Source organism: Pteropus medius, unplaced genomic scaffold (genome assembly GCF_902729225.1).
Source record: "Pteropus medius unplaced genomic scaffold, Ma_sr-lr_union100, whole genome shotgun sequence".
Taxonomy (NCBI): domain Eukaryota; kingdom Metazoa; phylum Chordata; class Mammalia; order Chiroptera; family Pteropodidae; genus Pteropus; species Pteropus medius.
Genome location: NW_024344378.1, coordinates 21,398,214 through 21,425,616, shown reverse-complemented (window position 1 = coordinate 21,425,616; position 27,403 = coordinate 21,398,214). Strand labels below are relative to the sequence as shown.

The window sequence follows — 27,403 nt, the reverse complement described above, 5'->3', positions numbered from 1 at the left end:
AAAAAACACTAAAGGTGTCATAAAAAGAATAAAGGTAAAGCAAATCTTTTTCTTAATTACTCTAACACACAGCTGAGTGATTCAAGCAAAAATAGGAACACGGAATTTTATGTATAGCATATGTTAAAATGACATTATGATATCGATAGCATGAGAGATGGGAGGGAGAAATACAGTACTTACACTATGCATGAAACTGTATAAAATTAATTGAAAGTAGATTCTTATTAAAAATTTATTTTGTAAACCCTAGAACACAGAAAAGCATAAATGATTTTTTAAATGATGAACTGAACATCATCTAAATTTTAAAAAACTGTAATGCTTAGCACACTGCCTATCATGTGGTAAACACTCAATAAATGTTACTATTATTACCAGAAATAGTACACACATGCTGAAAATATAAACACAAACACAGTCCAGATCCTGCCCTCACAAAGTACATGGATCATACCAGAAAGTTAAGGAAAGAATGGTGTACTATCATTTAGCAATGATTTTGGCTCTGAGCTTCCTTTCTTATCCAAGGCCAAAGTGGAACCCTGAGTGATGATGCATAGCTATCTGTATCTAATTGAAGGATATACAGCTTTTTCTTTTTTGTTTTTAATTGTTATTATTTTTTCTTTTACCTTTTTCTTTAATCCCCTTCACCCTTTGTCTCTTCAAAAGACACGTTTTAAGAAAATAAAAAGGCAAACCAGATAATGAGGAAAAATATTTACAAAATAAATATCTGACAAATTATTTGTATCCATAATATATAAAACTCTTATAACTTAATAAGACAAATAACCTAATCTAAAAGTAAAGAATTTGAACAGAAATTTCACCGAGAAAATATACATGGCAAATAAGTTCATTAAAGAATGCTCAGTATCATTAGTCATTAGAGGAACGGAAATGAAAAGACAATTAGATACCACTGTACACTCACTAAAATAGCTCAAATTAAAAAGACTGACCATAACAAGCTTTGATGAGGATGTGGAACAACTGGAACTCTCATAAACTGGTGGTGAGAATGCAAAATGGTTCAATCATTTTGGGGAAAAGTTTGACAATTTCTTAAAAAGTTACACATACACTTATCACACAATCTAGCAATTCCACTCCCAGGTATTTATCCCAAAGAAATGAAAACATATGTCTATGCAGAGCTACAAATTTTCATAGTAATTTTATTCATAAAATCCAAAAACTGAAAAGAACCCAAATTTCCATCAGGTGGTAAATGGATAAGCAAATTGTAGTACATCTATTCAATAGAAACTACTCTCTAACAGAAAAAAGGAACAAACTACTGATACATGCAACAGCACTGATGAATCTCCAAAGTGTTACATTAAGTGAAAGAAGCCTTTCATAAAAGATTATCTATTGCATAATTTCATTTAAATAAAAGTCTAGAAAGTGTAAAATTATAGTGACAGAAAGCAGATTAGCAGTTCCTGAGAGAGTGAGGGGTGAGTGCAAAGAGGCAAGAAGAAACTTTTCAAGAAATGTTCTATATCATAATTTCATATCACAATTGTGGTAGTAGTTAAATGAATATATTTTTCAAAACTCATCAAATTGTACATTTAAAAATTAGAAATTTTACCTGAAAAATGCTGAAAAATTTTTTTAAAAGATGGGGAGGAGGTGGAGGAAGAGGAAATTTTTGACAAAATCATCTGCAAAGGCTGTCACTTGTTCTACCCACTCACAAGGTAATTTCTTACCTAAATCTAAGTACACTTGAAACACCAACGAAATGTATAATACATGGAAAAGATCACAGTTATTATCTCCTAGTACTTTAGAACTTCAAACAAGAGAAAGCTTAATAAAGCCATAGCAATTCAAGAAAGTTTGAGAGTAAAGGGAGGATTCAAATAGGACTTGGAGGAAAAAGGAAATCTGCCATTAAAAAAAAAAAAAAAAAAAGCCTTTAGACAAGTGAAATAATTTGTTTAAATATTTTCAGAATATTGAAATAGAAATTCACTTGCAGAGATGAGAAACTAATCTTGGATAAAGCCCCTAATGTCCTTGCAGATTCATATGAACTAGTCTCTTTGCTCATGGCTTCCCAATTCTGAAAACTAGAAACTCCTCCACACTCCCTTCTCTCTTCAAGAGTCCTGTTCCCCCACGTGACTTTTCCCCCTTTTAACACAACAAGAGACAGCTAATTAACTTTTCTGCCACATGCAGCTGGCACCAAAGCAAACCAAGATGAGGGGTGGTTGACCCAGAATTACTGATGAATGTTCAAAGTAAACATGTTTTCAGCCAATCTGGAATGGTATATTTCTAAGAGGACAGAGAGCTCTTAAAATTAATTAGCTCATCCGGACAAACTGTCCATCCAATGGAAGTTTTTCAGTAATGAATATCAGACCATTTATCTTCCTGCAGCTGAGCTTGTTTATCATTCAAGGAGGCTGCCTCTGCATATCTCGTGAATAGCTTCATGATTTTTATTTTTACTGGCTTCTGGTTTCTTATATTTATATAAACAGGCCAAGAAAGCAAAACATACAAGTTTAAATGGAAGATCCCACATTTCCCCAAAAGGCAAAAATACCTACCTTTCTCTCCTTTTCTACATGTCAGAGCAAACAATTGAAGAGAAAAAGACCCCATGTTTGGGAGAAGAGGAGAGAGCCCCATGACAAAGCATGAACTTACTTAAATGGTTTTGTCATTTGTGGAAATTCTAATGAAGTGGTCTCTGCTGCAAAAATTTCATAGTGAGGGCCATGCACAAAATGACATCAGACCCACGTGAAGACTGCAGCTTAACTCTAAGGCAAAAAATGCCAAAATTAGTGTCCTGAAAGAACTCATGTGACTGCATGGGATATGTCAAGCATTATTTTTTCTGTTGTTTTATTTGTCTGGCATCTAGTGAATGTTCAAAAATATCAGTTTTCGTCATTTGAATGAACTTACTTTCCTCATAATTAACAAATCTATCCATTAATCAAAATATCAACTATCTACTGTGTAGTTCTCTACCACTTTAAAAGCACAGAGTATGAAGCTTCTGGTCAAGATGGCAGAGCAGGTAAACCTTGTACTCATTTCCTTCCATGACAACCTCAAAATTACAACTAAACCACAGAACCACCATTGTTAAGAATTGCCTAAAGTCTAGCTGAACAGAAGTCCTAAACTAAGGACATATAGAAGAAGCCATATCCAGACTGCTAAGAGAAGCAGAGATGCCAACCAGGCTGGTCTCACACCCACATGTAGTAGTTAAAAATTAAGAGGTATATCTAGGCTGTGGAGGTCCCAGCATCGGGAAAAGAAGTCCACACAACTCTGGCTGTGAAAGCCAGTAGAGATTATGGCTGAGTGAGATGGTGGGCTCCTGGAGTCCCAGGTATTCCTCTTAAAGGGCCCAAACATGGACTTACTTGCTGGCAGACTCACCTGCTCTAAGCTCCAGCACTGAAGCAGCAGCTTCAGTGAGGAATTGGGAGGAATTGAATTGTCTGGCTTCAGCACAAGTACTAAAGTGGCAGCTTTCTCTCAGACAAGTGCTGGCAGAAGCCATTGTTTCTTTGTTTAACTCTCTCCACTCTCGTTGTACAAATGCAGGCAGCCATCATATCTGAGTCTCTATCTACCTGGCTAACACTATTTACCCTGTCCTGGTGATTCCCTGAGGCCCTGCCCCACCCAACTTGTAGGCCCATCCAAGCGATTTCCAGTGGCTTTTCCATACAAATGGTCTGTCCTGGCTCATCCTGAGGACTTCTCTAAAATCTCTCAAAGGTTCACAACATACAAACAAGCAGCATTTGGCCTCAGCGTTCCCTGTACCTCTTGCTTAGCAATGCCAAGCCTGGCACTCATGGCAACTGGCTCCAGAATTAACAAAGCCAGTGGCTAGCTTCAGACCACACAAATGCACCATCCAACCACCTCCACAAATGACACACCTAAAGGACAGATTGGGCAGACAGCAGAGCCCTTCTAAAGCGAATCCTGCTCCACAGCTTCTCCACAGTCGTTTCGGCCAGTCCTCACAACCAATCAGCCTGAATGCCAATCCCTTCCAATGATGTGCAAACAGCAACTAAGGCTAAACCACAACAGGAGGAAACACACAATCCACAGAAGGGACATAGCTGGAGTACCCAGCTCATATAAGGGAGACTGTGCCTCTGAGCCCCACAGGACATCTACTACACGAGGCCACTCTACTAAAACCAGCTCTATCTAACATATAGAAACAAACGCAGCCAAAGTGGGGAGACAAAAAACAACTCCCAAATGAAAGAATAGAACAAAGCTCCAGAAAAGACTAAAGAAAATGGTGACAAGCAATCTACCAGATGCAGAGTTGAAAACATTGGTTGTAAGGATGCTCAATGAACTTATGGGAAGAGTAGATGAACTCATAAAAACTTTAACAAAGAGAAAACATAAAAGTAGAGATAGGAAACATAAAAGAGAACCAGTCAGAAATGAAGAATACAATAACTGAAATGAAGAATACCTTAGGAGGAATTAATAGTAGATTAGATGAAGCAAAGGATCGAATCAGCAATTTGGAAGATAAGGTAGTGGAAAACACCCAATCAGAACAGCAACAAGAAAAAGGAATCCAAAAAAAATGAGGATATTTTAAGGGGCCTCTGAGACAAGCATACTGACATTCGTATCATAGTGGTACCAGAAGGAGGAGAGAGGGAGCAAAGAACTGAAAACCTATTTGAAGAAATAAAGACTGAAAACTTCCCTAACCTGGTGAAGGAAAGACATACAAACCCAGGAAGCACAGAGAGTCCCAAACAAATGAACCCAAAGAGGCCCATGTCAAGATACATAATAATTAAAATGGAAAAGTTAAAGACAAAGAGAGAATCTTAAAAGCAGCCAGATAAAAGCAGTTCATTACCTTACAAGGGGCCTCCCATAAGACTGTCAGTTGATTTCTCAACTGACTGAAGAACTGGCACAAAATATTCACAGTGATGAAAAGCAAAGACCTACACTCAAGATTACTCTACCCAGCAAAACTATCATTTAGAATTAAAGGACAGATAAAGAGCTTCCCAGACAAGAAAAAGTTAAAGGAGTTCATCACCATCAAACCAGTAGTGAGTGAAATAAGTTGGACAGAGAAAGACAAATACTGTATAACTTCTCTTACATGTAGAATCTAAAATACAAACAAAACAAAAATGAACTCAGATATAGAAAACATTTTGATGGTTGCCAGATGAGAGGAGGGATGGATAAAAAAGGGAAGGGATTAAGAAGTAATTACTTCTATAGTTATAAAATAGTCATGGGGATGTAAAGCATAGCACGAGGAATATAGTCAGTAATATTGTAATAACTATGTATGATATCAAATGTGTACTAGATTTATTGGGGTGACCACTTTGTAAGTTATATAAATGTCTAATCACTATGCTGTACACCTGAAACTAATGTAATATTATAGATTAACTGTAATTGAAAATTAAAAATTATTTTTTTAAAAAAAGCAAGGGTATAGAAGAAATGAAATACCTGGACTCTGCTTTCATAGAGCTTACAGTTGAGTTAGGATGCCAAAAATAGTCACAGTGAACAGTTTAAAACCCTAATATATTCATATAATAAGCTTTCAGGTTTTATAATATTGTTATGATAGAAATTGCTTTTTATTGTGGTGTGGTAAGAACACTTAACGTGAGATCAAGCCTATTAAAAATTTAAATGTACAATACATTGTTGTTACAGCAGATGTAACAGCATATCTCTAAAATTTAATCATCTTGCATAACTGAAATTTTATGCCTGTTGAATTGGAACTCCTCATGTGTTCTCCCCCAGTTTCCTGGCAACCACCATTCTTCTCTGCTTCTATGTGTTTGACTATTTTAGATACCTCTAATAAGTCAAATCATGCAGTATTTGTGGTTCTGTGACAGGCTTATCTCACTTAGCATAATGTCCTCAAAATTCATCCATGTTGTCACATAGGGTAGGATTTCTTTCTTTTTTAAGGTTGAATAATATTCTATTGCATATATACAAAACATATTTTCCTTTGCCACTCCCATTAATGAACATTTAGACTGTGTCCTTATCTTGGCTTTTATGAATAATGTGACAATGAACATGGAAGTACAAATATCTTTGCAATTCTGGTTTCAATTCTCTTGGATAAATATCCAGAAGTGGTATTGCTGGGTTATATGGTATTTCTATTGTTAATTTCTGAGAAAGCTCTATACTGTTTTCCACAGCCACTGCAGCATTTTACATTCCCACCAACACTGTAGAAAGTTCCAATCTCTCCGCACCCTCACCAACACTTATCTTTTTTTCTTTAATAACAGCCATCTGAACAGGTATGATGATTTCTTTGTGATTTTGATTTACATTTCCCTGCTGATTAGTAGAACTGAGCATCTTTTCACTTATCTATTGGCCATTTACATATCTTCTGGCCATTTGTGTCTTCTGTGGAGAAATGTTTATTCAAGTTCTTTGCTAAGTTTTTAATTGGGTTATTTGCGGGGGCGGGGAGAGTGCAATTGAGTTGAAGGAGTTCTTTATAAATTTTGGCTATTAACCCTTTATTAGATATATGGTTTGCAAATATTTTCTCCCATTACATAGGTTGCCCCTTTACTGTTATTTCCTTTGCTGTGCAGGAACTTTTTGGTTCGATATAGGATCACTTGTCTTTTTTGCTTTTGTTGTCTGTGCTTTTGCTGTCATATCCAAGAAAGCGATGCCAAGACAAATGTCATGAAGTATTTCCCCTATGTTTTCTTCTAGCTTCACACTTTCAGATCACAGTCCTTAATTTATTTCAAGTTGATTTCGTGTATGGTATAAGGTTCCAATTTCATTTTTTTTTTTTTTGGCCTATGAAAAATAGATATCCATTTTGCCCAACATCATTTGTTGAAGAGCCTATCCTTTTCCCATTGTATATTCTTGGCACCTTTGTTGAAGATCAGTTGACTGTATACGCATAGATTCATTTCTAGACTCTCTATTCTGTTCCACTGGTCTATCTGTTTTATGCTAGTGCCATACTCTTTTATTACTGTAGCTTTGTAATATATTTTGAAATCAGAAAGTGTGATGTTTCTAGCCTTGTTCTTTCTCGAAACAGTTTTGGCTATTCCGGGTCTCTTGTGATTCCAAATTAATTTTAGGACTATTTTATTAAACACTTTGCAAAGGAACTAAAGAGAGGCTAGTGAAGATATCCAGGAGTGAAATGAGGTCATATTACATTAGTGAAGCAGTAGTGGGAAAGAAAATAATAAAGAGTCATTACAAAAAAAAAAAACTGACAGGACATAGAAATTGATTTGATATGGAGAATATCCTTTGCAATTAATTTGTGCTCCAGTTGTAACATGAAAGGGAGATATTTTTTTTTAGACCATTTACCAGGATCAGACAGTACATATAAACTGAGGGATTAATAGCACTGGCATGAGTCAAACTGAATTTTTTTTTTTAATTTAGTGCAGAGCAGGTTTTTGGCTCTGTCAATTCAACTAGAAACAATCCCCTTTTCTATTTTTTTCTTTTTTTTTGCTTGACTTCTCTTCCAAAAGGCATAATAAAGCCAGATAATTTGATAGTTGAGGATGGGTTTTAAAAATGTTTTTAAATTACATAGGCAGAAAATATCTTTGTATTTGAGACTGCCCCAGATATGTATGACATATCTGTGTGACAGATATGTATGAATCTAGTTAAGACACAGAGAAAAAAGATCTTTCCTATAGCTAATATTGCATCCTTAAACCTGCATGTTGTCCTACAGTTATGTAGACCAAAGAGAAAGTGAGCAATATGAAAGGCAGTTAAACAGACAAAAAACAGAGCTGGCATTGCAAAAAGGTTTAATTATACTCATGAACTAAAAGAACGTTCCTTTAGGGAAAAGGCTAGGTCTCAAAATAAGGGTGAATATTTTCTATCTTAAGAAAAATTAGACATCTAGGCAAATTCTAAAAAGCAGAGAAGAAGAAAAGATATCCTTGGGGTAAAAAATTTTAGGTCATTATACTTCAGTAAGAAGAAAAAAATTCTCTAAAGAGGTCAACAATAATAAATTCCCTTAAAAACAACCTTTTATAAAGAATCATACAATGACTTAATAGACCACTTTTAACCATGGGCTCCATCCTTCTGTGGACCAAAACCACGGTGTCTGTGACCAAAGGAAAACATCTTATTTCACTGAGTTTTTGGCAAAGGACAAAGGACTGTTCCCTTTGAGGTGCTCCACCCCTATACACAAGTATGGTGTGAGGTAAAGACCTTATACAATACCACTGTCAATAGCCAGAGCCAATAAAAGGCTTAAAAAATTTATGTTCTCTCTTAAGCCTTTTTGCTCTGGTATACATTTCCAAAATTTAAAAAAAAAAAAAACCAATCTGAAGGAAGCAGTAGTAGGAATCAAGTGCTAGAGTCAAACTGTCTGCCAGGGTTGGGGCAAGGATTGTAGGTTGGGTATAAAATCCCAGCTATGCTACTTACTAGCTTTGTGGCCTTATCTAAGAGATTTAACATTTCTGAGCCTCAATTTCCTCTTTCCACTCATATGAAATATCCAGAATAGGTAAACCCAGAGAAACAGATGGTTATATTAATGGTTGTCTAGATCAGCGAGGGAAGGAGGAATTTGGGGGAGATAACCAAAGTTTCCTTTTGAAGTAATGAAATGTTCTAAAATGGATAGTTAGTGATGGTTGCACAACTCTGAATAAACGGAAGGCCACTGAAGTGTATACTTTAAATGGTATGTGAATTGTATGGATTGTAAATTATAGCTCAGTAAAGCTGTTTTTAAAAAGATTAAATGAGATAATGTTTGTAGCACCTTGGAAGTGCTCAATAAATGAAGCTGATGAAGTTACTGATGTTGTTTCTAGAAGAAAATATATTTAACATCAATTTTGTTATGCATGTAATTGAGGAGAATCATCTGGAATCTTAATCTCAATATTATAAAACCATTCTGTAATAAAGAAGAAACCTTAAGAATCTCAGCAATGGTCAAATAACCCAAACTCTTATAAACATGTACAACAATCAGAAATAATAACAAGAGTAAATTTGTCTGCCAACACCTATTGTCCTCCTCAATTATTTCAGGCAAAGTTTATTGCTTCTTCTTCTGTAATCTGTCTATTGATATTTCTACCATATCACTATTTTACGTCATTTTTCCTACTAAAGTGTAAGGTCTATCAGAGCAAAGACTATATACCATTCATTTTTGTATCCTACCATAAGAGCATATTGTAATGTTAACAAAATACTATGTTGCATAGTAGGTGCTTAATAAATGTTTACTGAATGAGAATTTAACCGCAAATCTGTGAATTTCCTATAATTCTCATCTAACTGAGCTCCTTTCAGTCTCTTTGAAGAAAAGGAGGAAAGGGTTTTGAAAGGTGACCAATTTAACAATTATAACCCACATCCCTACCTAAGAGACAAAAACACCTAAACAAGTGAAGTTTTACTAGTTTAGCCACAGTCTTGAAGTTCCAAGTGTTCTCGGGAACAGGGAAATAATCTGCAACAGGTTATTTAGCCCTAGGAACACACTAAGAAGTTTATATAATCAGCCCATACCCTATCATCATCACAAAAGTAAAGTGGATGAGAAGCCCGTCCCAGCTCCCCATCTTGCTGCTGACTTTCAGTGAACATTTCCCCCTTCTGACTATAATAGATACCAATATTAGTATCCAGTAGCAAAACCTATTACTTCAATTATGGTCCCCAGACCAGCAGCATGGGGAAGACCTGGGAGTTTGTTAGAAGTGCAGAATCTCATTTTTAACTAGATCCCCAGGGGATTCACATACACATTAAAGTATAGACAGCACTACAGCAGAGTTATCTATGCTTGAGCTTAGATTCGGAATGTCTAGATTTGAACTCTACAACAGACCAGCTGGCGTACCTTAGACAAATCACTTCACCAGGAGGTTCTTAACGAGGTGTGCACTTTAGAAATACCTGGGGAGATTTTAAAACTTGCAATGCCTTAGCTCTAACCCAGAGATTGATTTAATTGTCCTAAGACCCAATATCTTTTAAAGCTCTCTCACTGACTAACCTTCTTCTATCGAATGAGACAATTAATAGTACCTGCCTCAGAAGGTTGTAATGACAAAATCTGATCACCTTTGAAAAGCTTTTGGTCCAGTACTTGGCATGTATAGGTGCTCAATAATTGGTAGTTACTATTATCATACCTGCAAATCTGGAAATGAACTATCCTACAGCAAGGATAAAAAAGAACAGGCTCACATACTAGTCTGGCTCCCTCCTACAGGTAAGTACCTGCAAAACTCATGAGGCACAAAAGAATGGACACAATCAAAGAACACATTATCCCCAAGATGATTTTTTCCAAGCAGCCAACTGTTGATTCAAGCTTCAAGGAAACTAGTGTGTCAGGTAAGGGGCAAACCATCTCTGCAAGGTGTCAAAAAAGGCCAGCACCTTCATTTAGAATGTATTGATGGAGGGTGGGGGAGCATGATTTCAGCAGTTTTGTAACACAGGAAATCCCCCTTACCACACCTTCCTGATTTACACTGATTCTTGATACACACATGTGTCCTCAATGCTCTTTTCCCCTCCCCCCAAGTTTTCAATCATTCTGTTCCACATTTAGGTGATGAAAACTTAAAACCTGTGGTTATAACTTCTATGAGAAATTTCATTTTGAAAGCTTGCTAAATTTCAACTTCATTGCCATGAGGAAAACAGAAGAAACAAAAGACCTCAGTCATCCACTAACACAAAAGCCCCTAGTGAAGACATTTAATAAGTGTAAGTTTTCTGCTGCAAGTTGTTGAAAATCCTGACCTTTGGACTGGGTGTCATTCATTTGCTTCTAGAAATGTTCTATGAAACAATAGCATTTATTTTTCTAATGGTTTTAAGTTACGTGTTTAGTTTCACCTATGGATTTTAACTTGGCTAAGCTTAGCCTGTACGTTATACCTTCTGAATCTACATCTCGCTGGATTTAACCTGAGTCTACTCTTCTGAGGGAATTCATAATGGCCAGGCAAATAAGTCCACAATCTTGGCTTTTCAACAATTGCAAGGAAGTAAACACCCAGATGAAAACATCAGTCATACCAGAGCACTGATTGATACGCAAAAATTTATTTCAATGGTGATTACATTTTTTAAGTGTGCATGGTTCAGTGTCTATGTCACCAAAAAGTTCATGTTCTCTCTCCAACTCCTTACTCACTGCAGTCCTCTTCCATGGTAAATGAAAAAGACTCCTCCTCTCTCTCACTGGGTGCACTGTGACAGTTAATGAATGTCTGCATATAAAAGGCTTTTAAATTCTTTGTTGGAAGTCTCCTCAGTGATACTGACATCCCACACAGTGCTCTCAAAGTCTCCTCTGTGCCATTCTCTGGGATGCTTCTAACCGTAAGCTAAAATTGGAGTTCAGTCTTAAGGGAGTCTGGGATTCAGGTGTTAGGACTCAGCAATGGTATTCTGCAGCCTGTTGAGGAGTTTGTCAGTGAAGAACGGTTCAAAAAGATGCAAAAGTCTGGGACTAAACTGGACCCCAGCACACCTACAAGCAAACATGACCTCTCACAAACATGGCCTCCCAGAGAACCTGTTTCAGATTGGCCCGACCACCACAGAACACAAGTATCCACCCGGTTCACTGCAATGGAGTGAAGGGATTATTAACTCAATACCTCATTTAGGAGTGTCAGGCTTGAAGGCAGAAGTACTGAGTTCTAATTCCAACTCTGCCGCTTAAAAGCCATATTACTCTGAGCAACTTCTTTGAGTCTGTTTTCTCATTTATAAAATGGAAATGCCAAAATTTAAAATAAGACTAGACAGGGTTCCTGTGAGAATCAGAGGAGTTTTTATAATCTTTAAAGAACAAATGTAAAGTGTAATTATTCTTCTCCCACAAACGACTGATTAGGGAGCTATTCGAAAATGACTACCTAATGCCTTCTTTAGTTTGCTTCTAACAAAACATGTGCCAGGTCTTTTTATAAATCTCTTTCCTCAGGTGACTAGTATTCAAATTTACAAAGCAGCTTTAACAGAGATGAGTGACATTCAAAGAAAATCAAGAAATCCTCAACTAGGATTTTTTTCAAATCACACAGTGATATGCTATTTGAACAAAAAGTCAAAATACTTTTACTGTCACTTTCCATCTGTATCCAAAACTTTACAAAGCACTTATTTTAATAAAGAAAACCATATTTGGATGCACAGGGTCAGTTTGGCTGTTTTCTTGATATTTGCTCAAAGGATATATTATAGCTAAAAGGATTAAAATGGATAAGGGCATTTAAAAAGATGTTAGGGGAAAATAAATAATTTAGATCAAGTTCCAATTTGGAGAAAGAAATATGATACTATGGCACTGTTTTGTTAGAAAATGTAGACAATTAGCAAACAGAGAGGTGCTTGCTAAAAAGTGCCAATGAAAGAGAGAACAGTTAAATTATAGCTCGCCCACATATGGATTATTCTTTAGCCACTGAAAAACAAACTATAATTACTGACTAAACAGTCATCTAAATAAGCAAGTTGGACAACAATATGATCCCACTTATATATTTAAGATGTTATATACATCTATATGCACAGAAAAAGGTCGAAAAAGATACATGCCAAACTTTTATAAGTGGTATGGAGTGCGATTCAAAGTAACTTGATATACGTAGTATTGAATTTATATTAATGAGCATATATTACATTGGTAATTAATAAAATAAATGAGATGCATATCTTTAAAAGTAAAAATATGAATTAAAAAGTTAAGCGATAACTAGAAATATCACATAAATTAAAAAAGCAGAAACAATTAATGAAATAGAGGTTATTCCTTTTAGCATATTAAGCTACCAAATAAATGGCAAATAGTCAACAAGTATTTACTGAAGAGCTACTATGCAAAAGTCACTCTACTAGATGTTGCAGAAACAACAGAAGTGTATTCACTACTCACAGTAACCTATAGTCTAGGGGTAGAGCCAAGTCTACGTGAACACATACAAAAAGATACCTAAGAAAATAATGCAGAATAAGAAAATAGTCAAAGAAATGGTTTTTAGACAATAAGTGCCTTAGAAATTCAGGCTCAATAAATGTTTAATGAATAAATGGATGAATGAATGAATGAATGAAATCACTTTGAGCTGAGATAGTAAAGAATTCATAGAGAAGGAGAACCATTTTGAGCACGGCTTTGGAAGAGGAAGAATTCAAAAATGGATAGAAAGTAGACAAACATGATGGAATGGGGATCCAAAGGGTTAGAGAGTAAGAGAATGGCAGAGAGTAGGAGCCTTGTGACAGGAAGCTACAGGAAGCTAGAGGGCCTTGGAAAGCTGGAGAATAAAGAGGACTTGAGGTAGTGAACAGGGAATGTCCCTGAAGGTGTCTAGCTGCGCAGTGACTGGAGGACAATGGAGCTTCAAAAAAATTAATCAGGCAGCAGAATGAAGAGAGGCTGGAAACAGGAAACCCAGTTCCCTGAGAGAGGCTACAGAATAGGTGTGAGGTAATGAGTGCCCAAACCAGATGGAAACAGCCAGAAGGGAAACAACAGTGATTTTCATTTAGTCCCATTCTTAAACTCAAATCAGACTCAAGCTAATATAAACCCCTAGAGAAAAAAACTTTTGAAGCTGTCTTGGTAAAAGAATGAGGAACATTGCACTGTTCTGTTAACATGGGGGTAGTGAAAATCACCATCTTTGGACTGAGACTGTCCTGGATCCAACCACAGTACTGCCACTCACCAGTACAGTTACTTAAATAACCTCTGAGACATTGTGTAGAATACATAACCTCTTTGCTCCTTGGTTCCTTCATTTTAAGTGGCTATAAAAGTGTCATCTACTTAAATTTAACAAAATCTCAGTTCAAAGAGAAAGATAAGGAAGGAAGAGATGAAGAGTTTTCTTAAAACCTCACCCTTATCAGTTCCCTTTACCCATCACAAGATTTCACTGTGCCTAGAACTCGAAAAAAGAATAAGGCAGAGTGTGATTCCAGTCTATAAATAAAAAATAAAGTAACTCTAAAATTGCTCAACAATTTGATGGTAACTTTCTAACAACCTTTTCAAATATTCTTATTTTTATGTTTTTCCTGCCATTTCCTTTACATCGATAACATTGTTGATTCATTTCCATTACGCTCTTCGGTACATCTGCTTCTAAAATATATCTCCTTCCAAAGAAACTATCTCACATTGGATCAATTGTCCCTTTCCTTCAATATGTCATAAAGTGTAACAATCTCTTTCAATTGTTCATGTATCTCTGTGATTATTCTTTCATTGTTTTACCTAACAATTATTTTGTGTCCCTCAAGAGAAGGCCTATGGCACACATTTATTTTAATGCTCCACAATGCTTAGTATAGGGCTTTCGAGTGCCAAACAGATGAATGAATAAATAAATGAAATAATGAATGAATCAAAGATTGGATCCCTCTCTTATCAAAGCATTGTGAAGAAAAGACAGGACTGGGTTCTAATCATGGTTATACCAACCACTTATCTGTAAGACGCTGGGTCAGTCTTTTCCAAAATATGATTTTCTTCACACACACACACACCACACCCATCATATACAGACAGACACAGTGTTTCTCAGCAGATTGATTTAAGAATTAAGAGAGATAACATATGTAAAACACAGTAATTGCTCAACAGTAGATATTAATAGTAGATATTGTTATTATTCACCCGTAAGGCCAAGTCAAGACCCCTTCTCTTAAGCACCTGTCCTGACTACTCCAGCTCTCACTTAACCCCCTACTCTGAATTCTTATAGCTCTTACAGCTTGTTCTACATCCTTTAACCTTTAAAAATATCCTATCTTGTCTTCATTGCTTTTATTTCCTGCATGTCTCATGTGTCCGAGGAAATCTTTACCTCGCAGAATCACAGAGTTAGATGCCACATGTTGACAAAGTAGTCGACTTTCTTCATTTTACAGATAAGAAAGTCTTTAGGAGGGATAACAATTTGTCCAATGGCATACAGTTAGTAGAAGAACTGAGACTAATACCAAAGTCTCCTTGTGAAACTCATAGCAGAGGCTCCACTTAAGCCTGTAGGTTTAATGAATGATGTCACTGAGTACCTGTTTCACAACACATTAGCTGGGTGGTCTTGAGGAAACTACATAAACATTCTGTGTCTCAGTTTCCCATTATTATTATTCTACAATAACTAAATTGTGACTAAATGACATTATGACTATATCATTGTGAAATACCACATTCAAATTCATAGGGATAGAATGAGCTGCAGCCAGCACTCAGGACCTGTATACCAAATTTCAAACATTACAGAAATTCATCCTTTAATATAATATTAAATTGTATCAAATCCTCCTAACGTTGCTAGCAGACAAATAATAAATGCCAAACAATGAAGCTGAAATAGAGGCTTTTCTTCGGTCTAAAAATCTCTAAAAGCTGCTTTTGCCTAATGCTGCTGAAGTGACAAGAGGTCAGTAGCATATGATATGACAATAGTATCTGGGCCTTGTTCATTTTTCAGCCTCTGTTTCAAACAGGGGCCTAGAACTAGATGTCTGTTCAATGAGTAAATTCATGAATGAATGAATGTTATAAAATACAAGACTATTTTTACTCTATGAAGGAAGGAAGGGTAACCTAAAAATTATCAAGCAAATTCTAAAACTTTTTCTTTATTTTATATACCTTGTAATAGAAAATCAAATTAATAATTCAATTTTAAATTACCTTTCAAACATGCTTCATAACTCAAACCTGACCAAGTGCAGTTATAACACACTAGATAAAGTACATGAATGCGTGGGGTGATTGTTGAAAATGTTGAAAATGTGTCCTCCCCTTCTTCAATGGAGTAAAACAACTTATAATGGCTTCTATTTTCCTATAGGGCCAATTTTGTTTTACTATTCCTAAAAATGCAAGATTCTCATAATCTGATCTGTATTTACCCAACCAACCTTTTCTCTCACACATGTACCTTCTTATTCCTCTTTATTACATATTTTGGAGCTAACAGAAATATATTAGAACTTCTTAAAACCTGATTTAGACATAATTCTAGCAATATGAGCATTTCTTAATATAATTTCTAACATGTACTTTATTTTTATATTTTTTAAAATTACAAACATTTTTGAATTAGCAAAAAACAAGCAAATAGGCTTCTATTTAAAAAAGTGACATGTTCTAGAACTAAGATAATTTCTAACATGTACCTTCTATAAAGCCAGGGTGGTCTCCTCACTATCCAAACATATATTCAGGCTTTACTTTATGCTCTTTCCTTTGAGTTAAATGTCTTCTCATCTCTACCTCTCCAAAATCTACCCATCTTTTAAAAGGCCCAGTCTAACTCCCACCTAAGGCAAGTATTCATCTCTACTTTTCCTGTGATACCCTGGCAAACTGTTATGTTCCACTTAGCACTTCATTCTATATTGTCTTTGTGTTACTCTTCAGTTTTATCAGTATATTATCTTACTAAGCTATTAGTTGATTGACAGCAGGAACTGACAGTGTCTTTTAAAGGGTATAGGTCAGGTATTTTGTAGAGTGTCCTTCAATTTGTGTTTGACTAGTGTTTTCTCATATTTACAGAGAGTTATGAATCCATGATATCAACATGACTTATCTGCTGTTAACCTTTATCACTTTGCTAAAATGATGTCAGTTTCTCCACTGTAAAGTTAACATTTTCCCCTTCACAGACTTGCCTCTTTAGAAGCAAGTTGTTAAATACAGTCCACACTCAAAAAGAAAGAAGTCAATCTCCACTTACTAGAGGGAGAAATATCAAAGAACTTGCAGATATATGCTAAAACCACCACAATAATTAATTAATTAATATGACAGAGATGCTTTGAGGCTATGCAAATATCCTGTTTTACCTTAAAGTTTTGCCTACTTATTTAAGTGGTGGATCTTGCCTACAGTAGTTATTATTGTTGTGTTCTAACAGTGACTTGGGACAGTATCTTTTATTTATTTGATATTCTGCCATTCTTTGTCTAGCATGAAACTATACACAAAGTAGATAATCAATAAATACTTGTTAAGTGTAATTGAATTTCAAGGAACATTTATGTGAAATAAAATGAGATAATGATAGGTGGGTAAGTTCAAGGCAAATATGTATTTTGGCAGTTGTGCTGCTCTTATGTCATATGTCTTTATGATTAATGGAATGGGAACAGAAAGAAAAAGAATTAATTGCCTCACCTCCACTAAACAACTGGAAAAACTTCCTGGAAAAAGGAGAACAATACTAATAGTTGTTTAGTACCTTAGAGTTTACAAAGTGTACACATAGTCATCATTTAGGATTTCAGAAGCTCTCTAAAGAGAAAAATCATCAGGAGATAGAGATAAAAACATTTAAATTTGTGAAAAGGCAGTATTAAATCAGGAATTGGAAAATTAGGCATAGAAACTACATAAGGCTAACAAGGAAAAGCAAAAGTAAAAACAAAGACAAGACAGATACAATAAAGAAAAAAATAGTGTGGGTCTAGAGCAAAGCTTTAAACCAGTTGCTAAAGTTGATTTAATGCATAGTATGAAACCAAGACAACGACCAAAGATAAAGAATACATGGTTAAAATAATGAAGAATGTTATTCAACTAAGCATTAAGAATGGACTTCATGGGAGTATGCATTGAAGGTGAAAAATGAATAGGATCTTTGTGTATGTATTTATTCATTTCTTCACTGGTCACCTCATTTTCCCAGTGCCTTTAACAGTTTTCTTAACCTAAAATATTTGCTGAAGTTTTACTACATGTCATACATAATGACAGACATTTTGGGATATACAATCGTTAGCTATGATCCCTTCCTATAAAGAATGTGCATTCTAGTTGGAAAGGCAAAACAAACAAATATGTATATGTGAAAAGTTAGAAAGCAAAACAAGGCAGAAAGGGCCAAAAGAACAGCATATAGAGTAAAAGCTACAACAGTCCAGAGAAAAAAGAGATCATCAAGGAATGACCTATTTGAGAAAGGCTTTGTGAAAATAAGGGGCATTTGCAATAGACCTTAAGGAATTGGGTAGGATAGGGGGTGAGATGTGAACAGAGTCAAGAGAAACGCATTCAAAGTAGAGATATACTGGCTGAACAAAGGTATGGGGTTGAGACAATGCTTTAAGTAGACAGCGAAATCAAGTAGGACTGTAATAAAAGGGCTTTTTTCATAGAGTGCAAATGATAAGCTGCAATTGAAATGTAAAAGGCTCTGAATGCCAACCTGAGGAGTTTGAACATTTTCTGTAAGCAATCCAAAATAATCAAAGTTTTTGAGCAAAAGACTGACATGAGAAATATATTTTAGAAATATTAAGCTGGGTTTTGATGTGCATAATAAATGGTATACATCTTCATTAAAGTTGTGGTTATGGCAGTAAAGAGACAGGCATACAAATAAAGCACACTGAATATGTAACAAAGAGGGGTAGACTGGAGCAAAATAAACTTATGAACAAAAGACTAATCCAAGATTTCTTTGTTGGAAGCAAGAAAACCATAACATCACAGAGAACAGAGAGGAAGTCAGGCAAAGGGTAAGATTCCAAGGTATAAAGAACAATCCTATTTTTATTCCTCCATCATCACCACGTTTTTATGAAATTCAAGTTGCCTAAGCATAGAGTGGAATAGGTAATTGCATTAAAGGAGTAACCAAAGAAGCTCCCTAAGTGATACATAAACAGTAGCTTTAGAACTAGAAAATGCAGTTGCATTAAAGTGCTTAAAAAGTATTTGGAAAATAAAAGCCACATGACTTGTTAATTGCACTATTAATTCAGGGGGAAATAACAACAAAAAAGTAACATCAAGGTAGCAGTATGAATGAGTTAACCAGAAAAATGTATTTTACCGAAGTTAGAACTATTCAGTTCATTTTAATATTACTATATAGCAAAACTAAAGTTAGTCTCTTCTCACATTACCACATACACAAAAAAAGCCACCCTATGTTCTCTGCCTCCATTCCTTAAAGACAATTCTTTCTATATTCTCTTAGTCCTCTCAAACAATTCCCTAAGTCCATCACCTTTCTTCTGTATAAATTTTTCTCACCAAATCTGATTCACTCATAACCCCACTTTAAATATTAATTTTTCTGAAACTGACACTAATAAAAGAATTCTTAAACTTCATATACTGCTTATAATTGACAAAATATTTTACACATGTTACCTTCACAGAAGCAATGCCCAGCAAGTAATAACGTCATTCATATGTTATGGAGAGGCTTCAAGCTGAGGGCTATACATTATATAAGTGATAAAGCCAGGCCTGCAATGCAGCTTTCTAAGTTCAAGTTCCATATTCTCTTCACTGTATCATTCACAATGTGCCAATAGGTGTATCTTATACTACATTATGTTTAAGTCAATACATCTTTATTTTAATAAGGTGCTTATCCCTAAGTGTCTATTACAGGGTAATTTACTAAGAAGACCTAATTATTTTAAGATGCTCATGATGATAATTATCACCGGTTGGAAAGTAACCACTGAAGTATAATGTTTGCAAAGTTGCTGGGACTATACCAAAAACAATTTTGCCTTGAATTCTGCAATGCAACGTGCAACAATAAAGACAATAATATGATTTAAGGTGATTTAAGGATATGTGAGCATCAAAGGGCAGAAATAGGGCATTCCCATTCTCTTTAACTCTGCTAAGGCCTCAAATACTGATATAGTTCAGAGCATCTTATTACCAGGGAGACATAAATCAAAGGGAGTTCTGCCAGGAGCAATAAAGCAGATTAGTGTCTGGAAGGACTGACTTTAAAGAAAGTTTTAAAAGAATTAAATCCAGGTAGTCTAGATTAAAAAAAAAAACAGCTATGAAGAAAATTTTTTTTTTTTTGAAGCTGACACACCAAGGACAGAAATTATTTTGATGGTAGACATCTAAAAGATTCAAAGAGGAATAATCATAAATATTTGGGTAATATTTATAAAGGGAAATTTCAGAATAAATTTGCTGGCAAAAACTATGAGACAGAAGAACTCTCTCCCACAGGAGTGGTGAAAACTACATTCCTAAAGATATTTAATACCAGGTTGGACAAAACAAGAAAAGGATTCCATATGGAATGATCCTGTCACTGGCCCCTGAAGTGGGAGGACTGATCTTTTCCAATTTTGACTTTTTTAATTCTATGAAGTTTTATGGGGTACAGCCTTTTGCCCATTTCTCTTTCCCCATGATGCCCACTTTCTCCTTTTACAAAAGGGAAATGAATTGTATCCTTCGTTTTCAGCTGATCTCATATTCTCAATGAATCAGTAATATAATCTTAGGTACAAGTTTGGGAGGGAAAGGCCAATTCCTATAACTTATAATGGTCCTTTCCCCTCTCCCACCTCCCCAAGTAGTACCTGGGGCTCTTACAAGTTTTTCTACAAACTAAAAAAGTAGTAGTTCAAATAGATTAATAGAAGAGCTGTTTCATCAGTAAAACCATTAATATTCTCCCTTCTTGTGTCTGATTACAGACCTGACAGTGACCCTAGGAGCTATAAGGCCCTGGGTCAAATTACCATCAGAGCTCCTGTACAAGATCTTTTACCTTTCACCACTTTATGCTGAATCACAGCAAAATCTACTTCCAATCCACGTTTTTATGGCAATAACATTTACCTTTAGAAAGATGTAACCTTAAACACCTAAACTCCTTGGCAAATGGTATAAAAGAGTAAGTCCTATTACATTTCTAACTCAAGAATCCTCAGCCTTGCTCTCTTCCTCCATTCTGGCACTTAAAAAAAGTTCCTCAACCACCCTTGAAATGAATCTCAATATCTCTCCAGAATTTCCATTCAGTGAAAGTCCCAGAAAAATACAACAGCATTTCCCTGTTTTGCTGATTTATAAGGACAAGATGTAACAAAATCCAGGAAACTCTGAGAAACTGTCCCTGAACTCTTTGAAAATAAAACTGTAGCTCACTTATGAGAAGGAACAGCAGGACAAGGATAGCCCTCCAAGAATGGACACTAATGCTTCTTCTATCCAATCTAAACAGCCTCAGAGGCTGAGGACTCACCAATTTCCATCTTCCCTATTTGAAAAAAGGTATGTCCCTCTACCCGCACAGAAAGTTCATAAATGCCAAACCCTTTAAATAATTTTTTAAATATCATTTTCACTTTTTCCCTAGTAAAAATGAGACGGTTCAACCGTAAAAAGACTGGCCTCTCACACTGGAATAGGGTTTGGAGTTTTCAAAGCCCAACAGTTAATTCATCTGATCTTGGCAGAAAAAGAAGGCTGGCATTTATAACCCCATTTTCAAACAAACAAACAAAAAAAAGAAATGTGACTCTGAGATTAAATAGTCTGAAGAACTAACTATAGAGATTTTCAAACCTTCCCTAACAAGGGACCAATAGAAAAGAGATTATTCCAGAAAACTTAAGAGTAGGTTTTCAAAAAGAGCTAAATCTTCATCTCAGGGAAGCAAGAAATAAGAAAAACAATAGGTATTTTTTTTTCCCTAGAATTTTAGGAATAAAACGTAAGCCTGATCCGTTAGTAGCCTATGAACCTGCCTGAATTTTCCCACTGCATCTTCTCCCCACAGAACTAATCTGCTTGTTTTGACTACCAGTTGGCGGCCACGGAAGGGTGGCAGCCGGGTTGGTGCAGGACAACCTCGCCAGCCCCCTGTGTGCAATCACATCAGGAGTTCCACACTCCAGTGTGCCCTTACCCGCAGCTACCAGCTTTTCCGGGGAGGAGGGCTTCTACCAGGCTCTCCTCCAAATCTGTCCCCCCAAACAAACACACAACCCCCAACAAACACACACACAATACACACACACACACACACACACACACACACACACACACACACACAGAATGCTGGCTCCCACTCCCCAAACTTTCTCCATCCCACAAGAATGGGAAGCAAGTTTCTCACCATCCTCATAGTTTTTGAGATAGTAATCCGGACCGGGGCCCCCGCGGCTTTTTGCAGGGTTCCTCAGGTTCTGGAACTGCAGAAAGTCGGTTCTTTTGCCCCCGAAGCGTAGAAAAGCAGGCGAAAGTCCCCGAGCAAGGGTCACCAGACGCTTGGAGCTGCAGGAGTAGAGAAAGAAGGAGGAAAGGATCCCGGGGGAAGGCGAGAGGCCGCGGGGCACCGAGCAAAGCCCTCCACCCACTCTCTATGGACGACCTGGCTGGGGTTAGGGGGCTCTGTGTTCACCTCTGTGTCCTCCCCAGCCGGTTGTCCCGGCGGGATCCTGGTGGCTCCGCGGAGTCTCGCGTGCGCCCCGCGCCCCTGCCAGCTAGGATCCCGGCAGCAGCCCTCTCCCTCAGACTCCCCGATGCTGCTCGCCAAAGGTACTTATTTCCAAAGGGTTAGATTGTGTTTGTTAACAGTGTGCATGGGGTAGGGAAACACTTTTGAGAACACAGGGCTAAGGCGCAGTTGCCTGGCTCTGCCACTGCCGGGAAAGCGCTCCTGGCGGAGACGTGCAGCGCGCGGACCGCCGGGGTCTAACTTTTGCCAAACTTCTACACTGAAAACTGGGATTTGCCTCCTGCGTCCTAGGTGTATCGCAACATCCGTGGAGGTGCACCCTGCCTTCTTTCTCTCAGACCAAGCACCTTAAGTCAAGGAGATTTTTTTTGTTATGCCAAAGTTAATTTTCCTTTTCCACTACCTTATAGCAACCACATCCATCTCCCAAATCCCAGAGCGAAAGAGATTCCCGGGGTAAATCCTTGTCTTTCTGCGAAATCTCCTCACGCCCGGCCTTGCACAGTAAAGGCAAGATCTCTTTTGCTCCTGAAATATTTCAGCCTGATCTCAAGAAAAGTAACATCTTCTTTTCCATCCCCTAATGGGCTCCATCTTTTCTCTTCCTACTTGCAGCTGTTTGCAAGCGCTGGGAAGTGAGGTTTGCCGAAATGTAGAACCTGCACAACGGAGGAAACTCAAGGAGCACCAGAACAATAGCATTTCTTACGTCTTTGAGGTTCAGGATTTCCATTAATAGGTTTTTTAAGAGCCAAGCGCTGCTACTTCGGGAAGGGGTGGAGAAAAAGCAATGAGCTGCTCTTAATGCTTAGGGGTCTAGCTGTTGAGTTCCAGATCTTGTTATTTTTAATGCTTTGGTGGTTCAGGTTCTGAAAACCAAATCCAAAAGGAGAGCATCATAAAGGGGGTGGATACGAGAGAAAACAAAACGGAGACTCCGCTTTGGGAGAGTTTCTGCGTGGTGGCGGTCTCCAGCAGTCGGATGGCAGAGGACTCCAGAACGGCGTTCCAGCGTGGCGCGATCCCGGCGTCGCGTGGGCCCACGGCAGGCAGGGATGGCCACGCCAGTCAGGCCCCGCGGAAACGGCATTTCCAACAACCGTCCGTCCGGAAGCCTGCACAGCCAATGCAAATGCTCCCCGCCACGGCTTCTTCCCCCCTCCCCCCCAAAGCCGCCTTCCAGAGTCTTTTCTGTGGCAAGCATCTGGCGCTAACAGGATGGTTTTTTAAAAAGGAACCCTGAAGAAGTTCGCGCAGCTGGAGAAGTGCAACGCAAGTGGGGCGTGTATTTCGGCAAACCCCTGTCGCCCCCCACCTGGGGACAAGCTCTGAGACGCGTTCTGCTGCACAGAAGAGCTTCCGAGAAGGACGCCGGGCCGCGCAGAGCTGTTCCCGCCCTCCCAGCGGAGGCGCGGGCAGGACCCAAAACGGCCGCGAAGGCGGAGGCGGTGGTGGCAGCCACTGTCTTTGGGCAGCGCTCGCTCCACGTGGAAGGAATGCCCCCACGTTGCGCCTCCTGCTACCTGCGGCATCCACTGAGCCGGCTGAGGCTTGGAATAATTCAGAGAGCTGAGAGGAAAGCGCACGCTGAGAATCAAACCTCGAATTTCGCAAGGAGTGAAAGATAATCAGGAAAGGAGCGGTGGACGCGGCCTCAGGGTGGAGAAGAGGGAATGAGAGCGCTCAGCGCTCTCACCGAGAGCCAACAGCTGAGGCTCCAATTTGGAGGGAATTTTTAAAGACTCAACACTTGGATTCAACATTGCAGATGATTTATTTCTTATTTTACACTGCAACTCTGTCCCTGATGAGAAGGGATCGTGGTTGCCTAACTACTTAACGGTAACCAGGGAAAGGGTGAGCCCAATTAGATTCCAAGCTCTAGAGTAAGGGGATCCGTGATCACAAACCTCCGGGTTTACTAATCCGCTAGTGCCGGGTTCAAACTTCTAAACATCCACCGAGTATTTTCTAGGACCCGTTCTGCTCTCCTTATATATGCTATGACCGGAGCGAGGATTTTTTTTTTTTTTTCTCTTTAAAGAAAAACTGAACTATGCAGTTACCGCAGGAGACTTAAGGAGGAGGGACTCTCCATTCGGTCTATAAAGAAGCGTCTTACAAAGTCCTGAAGTCTGGAGACGACAGCGGAGGACGTAAAATAAAAAATTTTAATCTGACCCAATTTGCCCACTGCTCAAGCCCCTGTTAAAATTCGTTTTGTCTGGAAGTGGGAGACAACTGCTGAAACGACTCTTCCGTGGAAAATTCCACTTTCATGCGATCCCCACTTGAACACTCACAGACACAGACGCAGACACACACACACACACACACACACACACACACCCATTCCTCTAGGGTCTTTGTTGCTCGAAGCCTTTTCTTCGCTTTTGTAACTGTCCTGAACCTCTTGTTTCTTTTTCAGAAGAAGATGGGGAGGCTAATTGTGGATATATGTAAGCAAAACATTTTTTCAGTCATAACTGATAAGTTTCTGAAATGCCTTCTGCATTGCAAACATGTGCATCTTAATAGAAAACACTGCTTTTCTCAATCACCAGTTACAGCCTCACAGCAAATATTCCAGGAGGAGGAAAACCTCCTTTCTTCTGTTTGAGAGATCCGCTTGACTTATTTTCTTCTTCTTCTTCCCCCTTTGGAATGGGGGATAGGAAGGGGTGAGGGTTGTTATTAAAAAAAAAAAAAATGATCCATCGAAGCCCCTGCCTTACCTTAAGAAATCGAGCCAGCCATCATGAATGATGGACGGATCCAGCTGCAGAGAGAGGAAGTTCTCATTGACTGTCCTGACTGGGTTCTTGGTGCTCACATCAAGCAGAATCAGGGTCTTTTCCTTCAAACCTGGAGCTCTGTCTACAGGCAAGGGTCTCCTGTCTCCAGCTTGGGAGGAAAGGAAGAGATGGAGCAACAGAGCCAAGAAGAGAGCCACCGGGGCTAGGCACGAGGGGGGGCAGGAGTTGCTGGAGGACATGGCTTCAGGGAAGGCACAGAGCACCCTCATTAAACCCTCTGATTTAAACCTCTCTTCCTACAGGGTCTCGCTGGTGACTAATTGTCCTTATCTAAAGTGTGTGTCTGTCTTCTCCCCCCCCCCCCCCCCCTTTTTTTTTTCCCCTTTCCTTCCCCCTTTTTCTTTTTTTCTTTCTTTTTTCTTTTTTTTTTTTCTGTGTTTTGGTGCTGGTAGGATGAACTCACGCCCTTAGCCAGCTCCTTCAGACTCCTGCAAGTTAAGAGTACTGTTCACCACAGCACCGCCCCTTAAGAGAGAGATTTCCTGACTGGACATTTTTGAACCTTTAAAGGCAAGGGGGGGGGGGGGGGAAGTAGGAGGAAGGGGTGGCTTTGTACCCTCCTGATTTAACCCTCTAGGGTCAGGAAGCGAAGGGAGGGATCGAAACAGTACTGTCGTAAAGTTTCGGGTACGGGGCGGGACGTCTTGTTTTTAATTCTCTCCCTGCGAGCTTCTGGGGAGGGCGGCTCTAGCTCCCTCCCCGACTCCAAAGCTTCAGCGCCAGCCCTAGGCGCTAAAGAGTCCGGACCAGCCGCGCGCCTGTTTGTCCTGACAGCGTCCGGTGTTTCGTCCGCTCCAGGCCCTTCCTTTTGGGTCGAAGCTGCAGAGCAAGGATGGTTAAGTTGCAGAGGGGTTCTGCAGCGGTGACTGTGATTCCTGCCAAAGCACAGAGTGCAGAAGGAGATTTTATGGACACAAGTCGGGACCTCTACGATGCGATGGGCAGCCATTCAGAAGCATCCTCTGACCTCGATATGGCAAAGAGTAGTCAGAAGGAATACACTGAGTGACCAGGTCAAAGGGCTTATCTGACCGCAGGGGCAAAGGGGCCCAGGCTGTGGTAGCTCTCTGTTCTGCCTGCGGCCGAAGCGAAAGTGTCTTGGAGGCTTCAATACACACTGACTGAGACCAAGTCAAAGCAACCTGCTCTGTGCTTGGATAGTCTGGGCGGTGCTGCGCTGATCAGAGCTACTGCCTGGCCACTCTAGTTCACTGCACAAGCAAAGCTGCCCCTCCTCGAGGTCAACCCTGGGCTTATCCGTGCTGCTGGGAAATGCGCTGGAGAGGAACAGAGTGACACAGTTAGGTTTTCAAACTCGTCCAGGGGTCTGCCAGAGTCGGCCCACACGTAACTCTGGATGCACAAGAACAGCCCTGAACCAAGTGGTGCATCACCTGCTCTAAGCAGCTCAGCGAGCCGGGACCCACGGTACCTAGCACAGGGAAAGGATAGGCCCAGTTTGTGGAGTCAGACTGCTGGGTCCACTTTTGGCTTCTTTCTGAAACAAAATGGGCCCAAATACTTTGCAGAAGAGAACTACTTTATGCAGTATAGGTATACATGAGCGTCCAGGGCCTCCTAATATCAAACAGGCAAAACTATAAAGTGTAGAGCAAATTTTCTCCCAAAGGTCAATGCTCAAAGGGCAGTCTTGGAGCCTACAAACACTGAAATGGCACCCTGTGTCCCTTTCCCTCTCCCCAGATAGGATTAAGGAATCTGAGAAGAGCTAGAGTAGATGTCCTTCAACTGATGTTAGGTTGGATTAGACTGGGAAGTGCCATGAAGATCTTCTAGAAGTAGGACCACATAAAAGGAAAAAGAAAAGGCCAAAAGAGAAAGAAAACTCAAGATGTATTATTTAAAGATGATTTTAAAAACCAAGTTGTACACAATGCAATATATAGATATGCCTTACTGTTAAATTGTATACCTAAAACTTACTGGATTTTGTTAACCAATGTTGCCATAATAAAAAATGATTTTAAAAAATAAAAATAATAAATAATACCAAGTTGCTATATACTTAAGTATTAGATGTGGGTCTAATAGATGTAGGTCCCTCAGACCTGCTTCCTTCAGTTCCTGAAAATTTCTAACACACCTAGATCCTTTAAAATATGGGTGTGTTTCTGTGTATGTGTGTGTGGTATGGTATAAGTTCCAGTAGAAATTATTGTAACTTTAAAATATGCACTGAGAATCTCCTAGAGATGGTGACAGCCTGACAGAGCAAAGATT

General features: G+C 38.6%; 1 protein-coding gene across 3 annotated transcripts in view; it reads right to left on the bottom strand.

Annotated features, from left to right (window-relative positions):
* Nucleotides 1-25,443, bottom strand: part of HPSE2 (heparanase 2 (inactive)) — a 536,390-nt gene extending 510,947 nt beyond the window's left edge. For all 3 annotated transcript variants that reach the window (XM_039871547.1, XM_039871548.1, XM_039871549.1), the window contains exons 1-2: nucleotides 25,082-25,443; nucleotides 22,005-22,162 (exon numbers count right to left, since the gene is read on the bottom strand). In XM_039871547.1, coding sequence (XP_039727481.1) covers nucleotides 22,005-22,162; nucleotides 25,082-25,371 — 448 coding nt within the window. In that variant the 5' untranslated portion in view covers nucleotides 25,372-25,443. The remainder of the gene's footprint in view (nucleotides 1-22,004; nucleotides 22,163-25,081) is intronic.
* Between the last annotated feature and the right edge of the window lie 1,960 nt (nucleotides 25,444-27,403).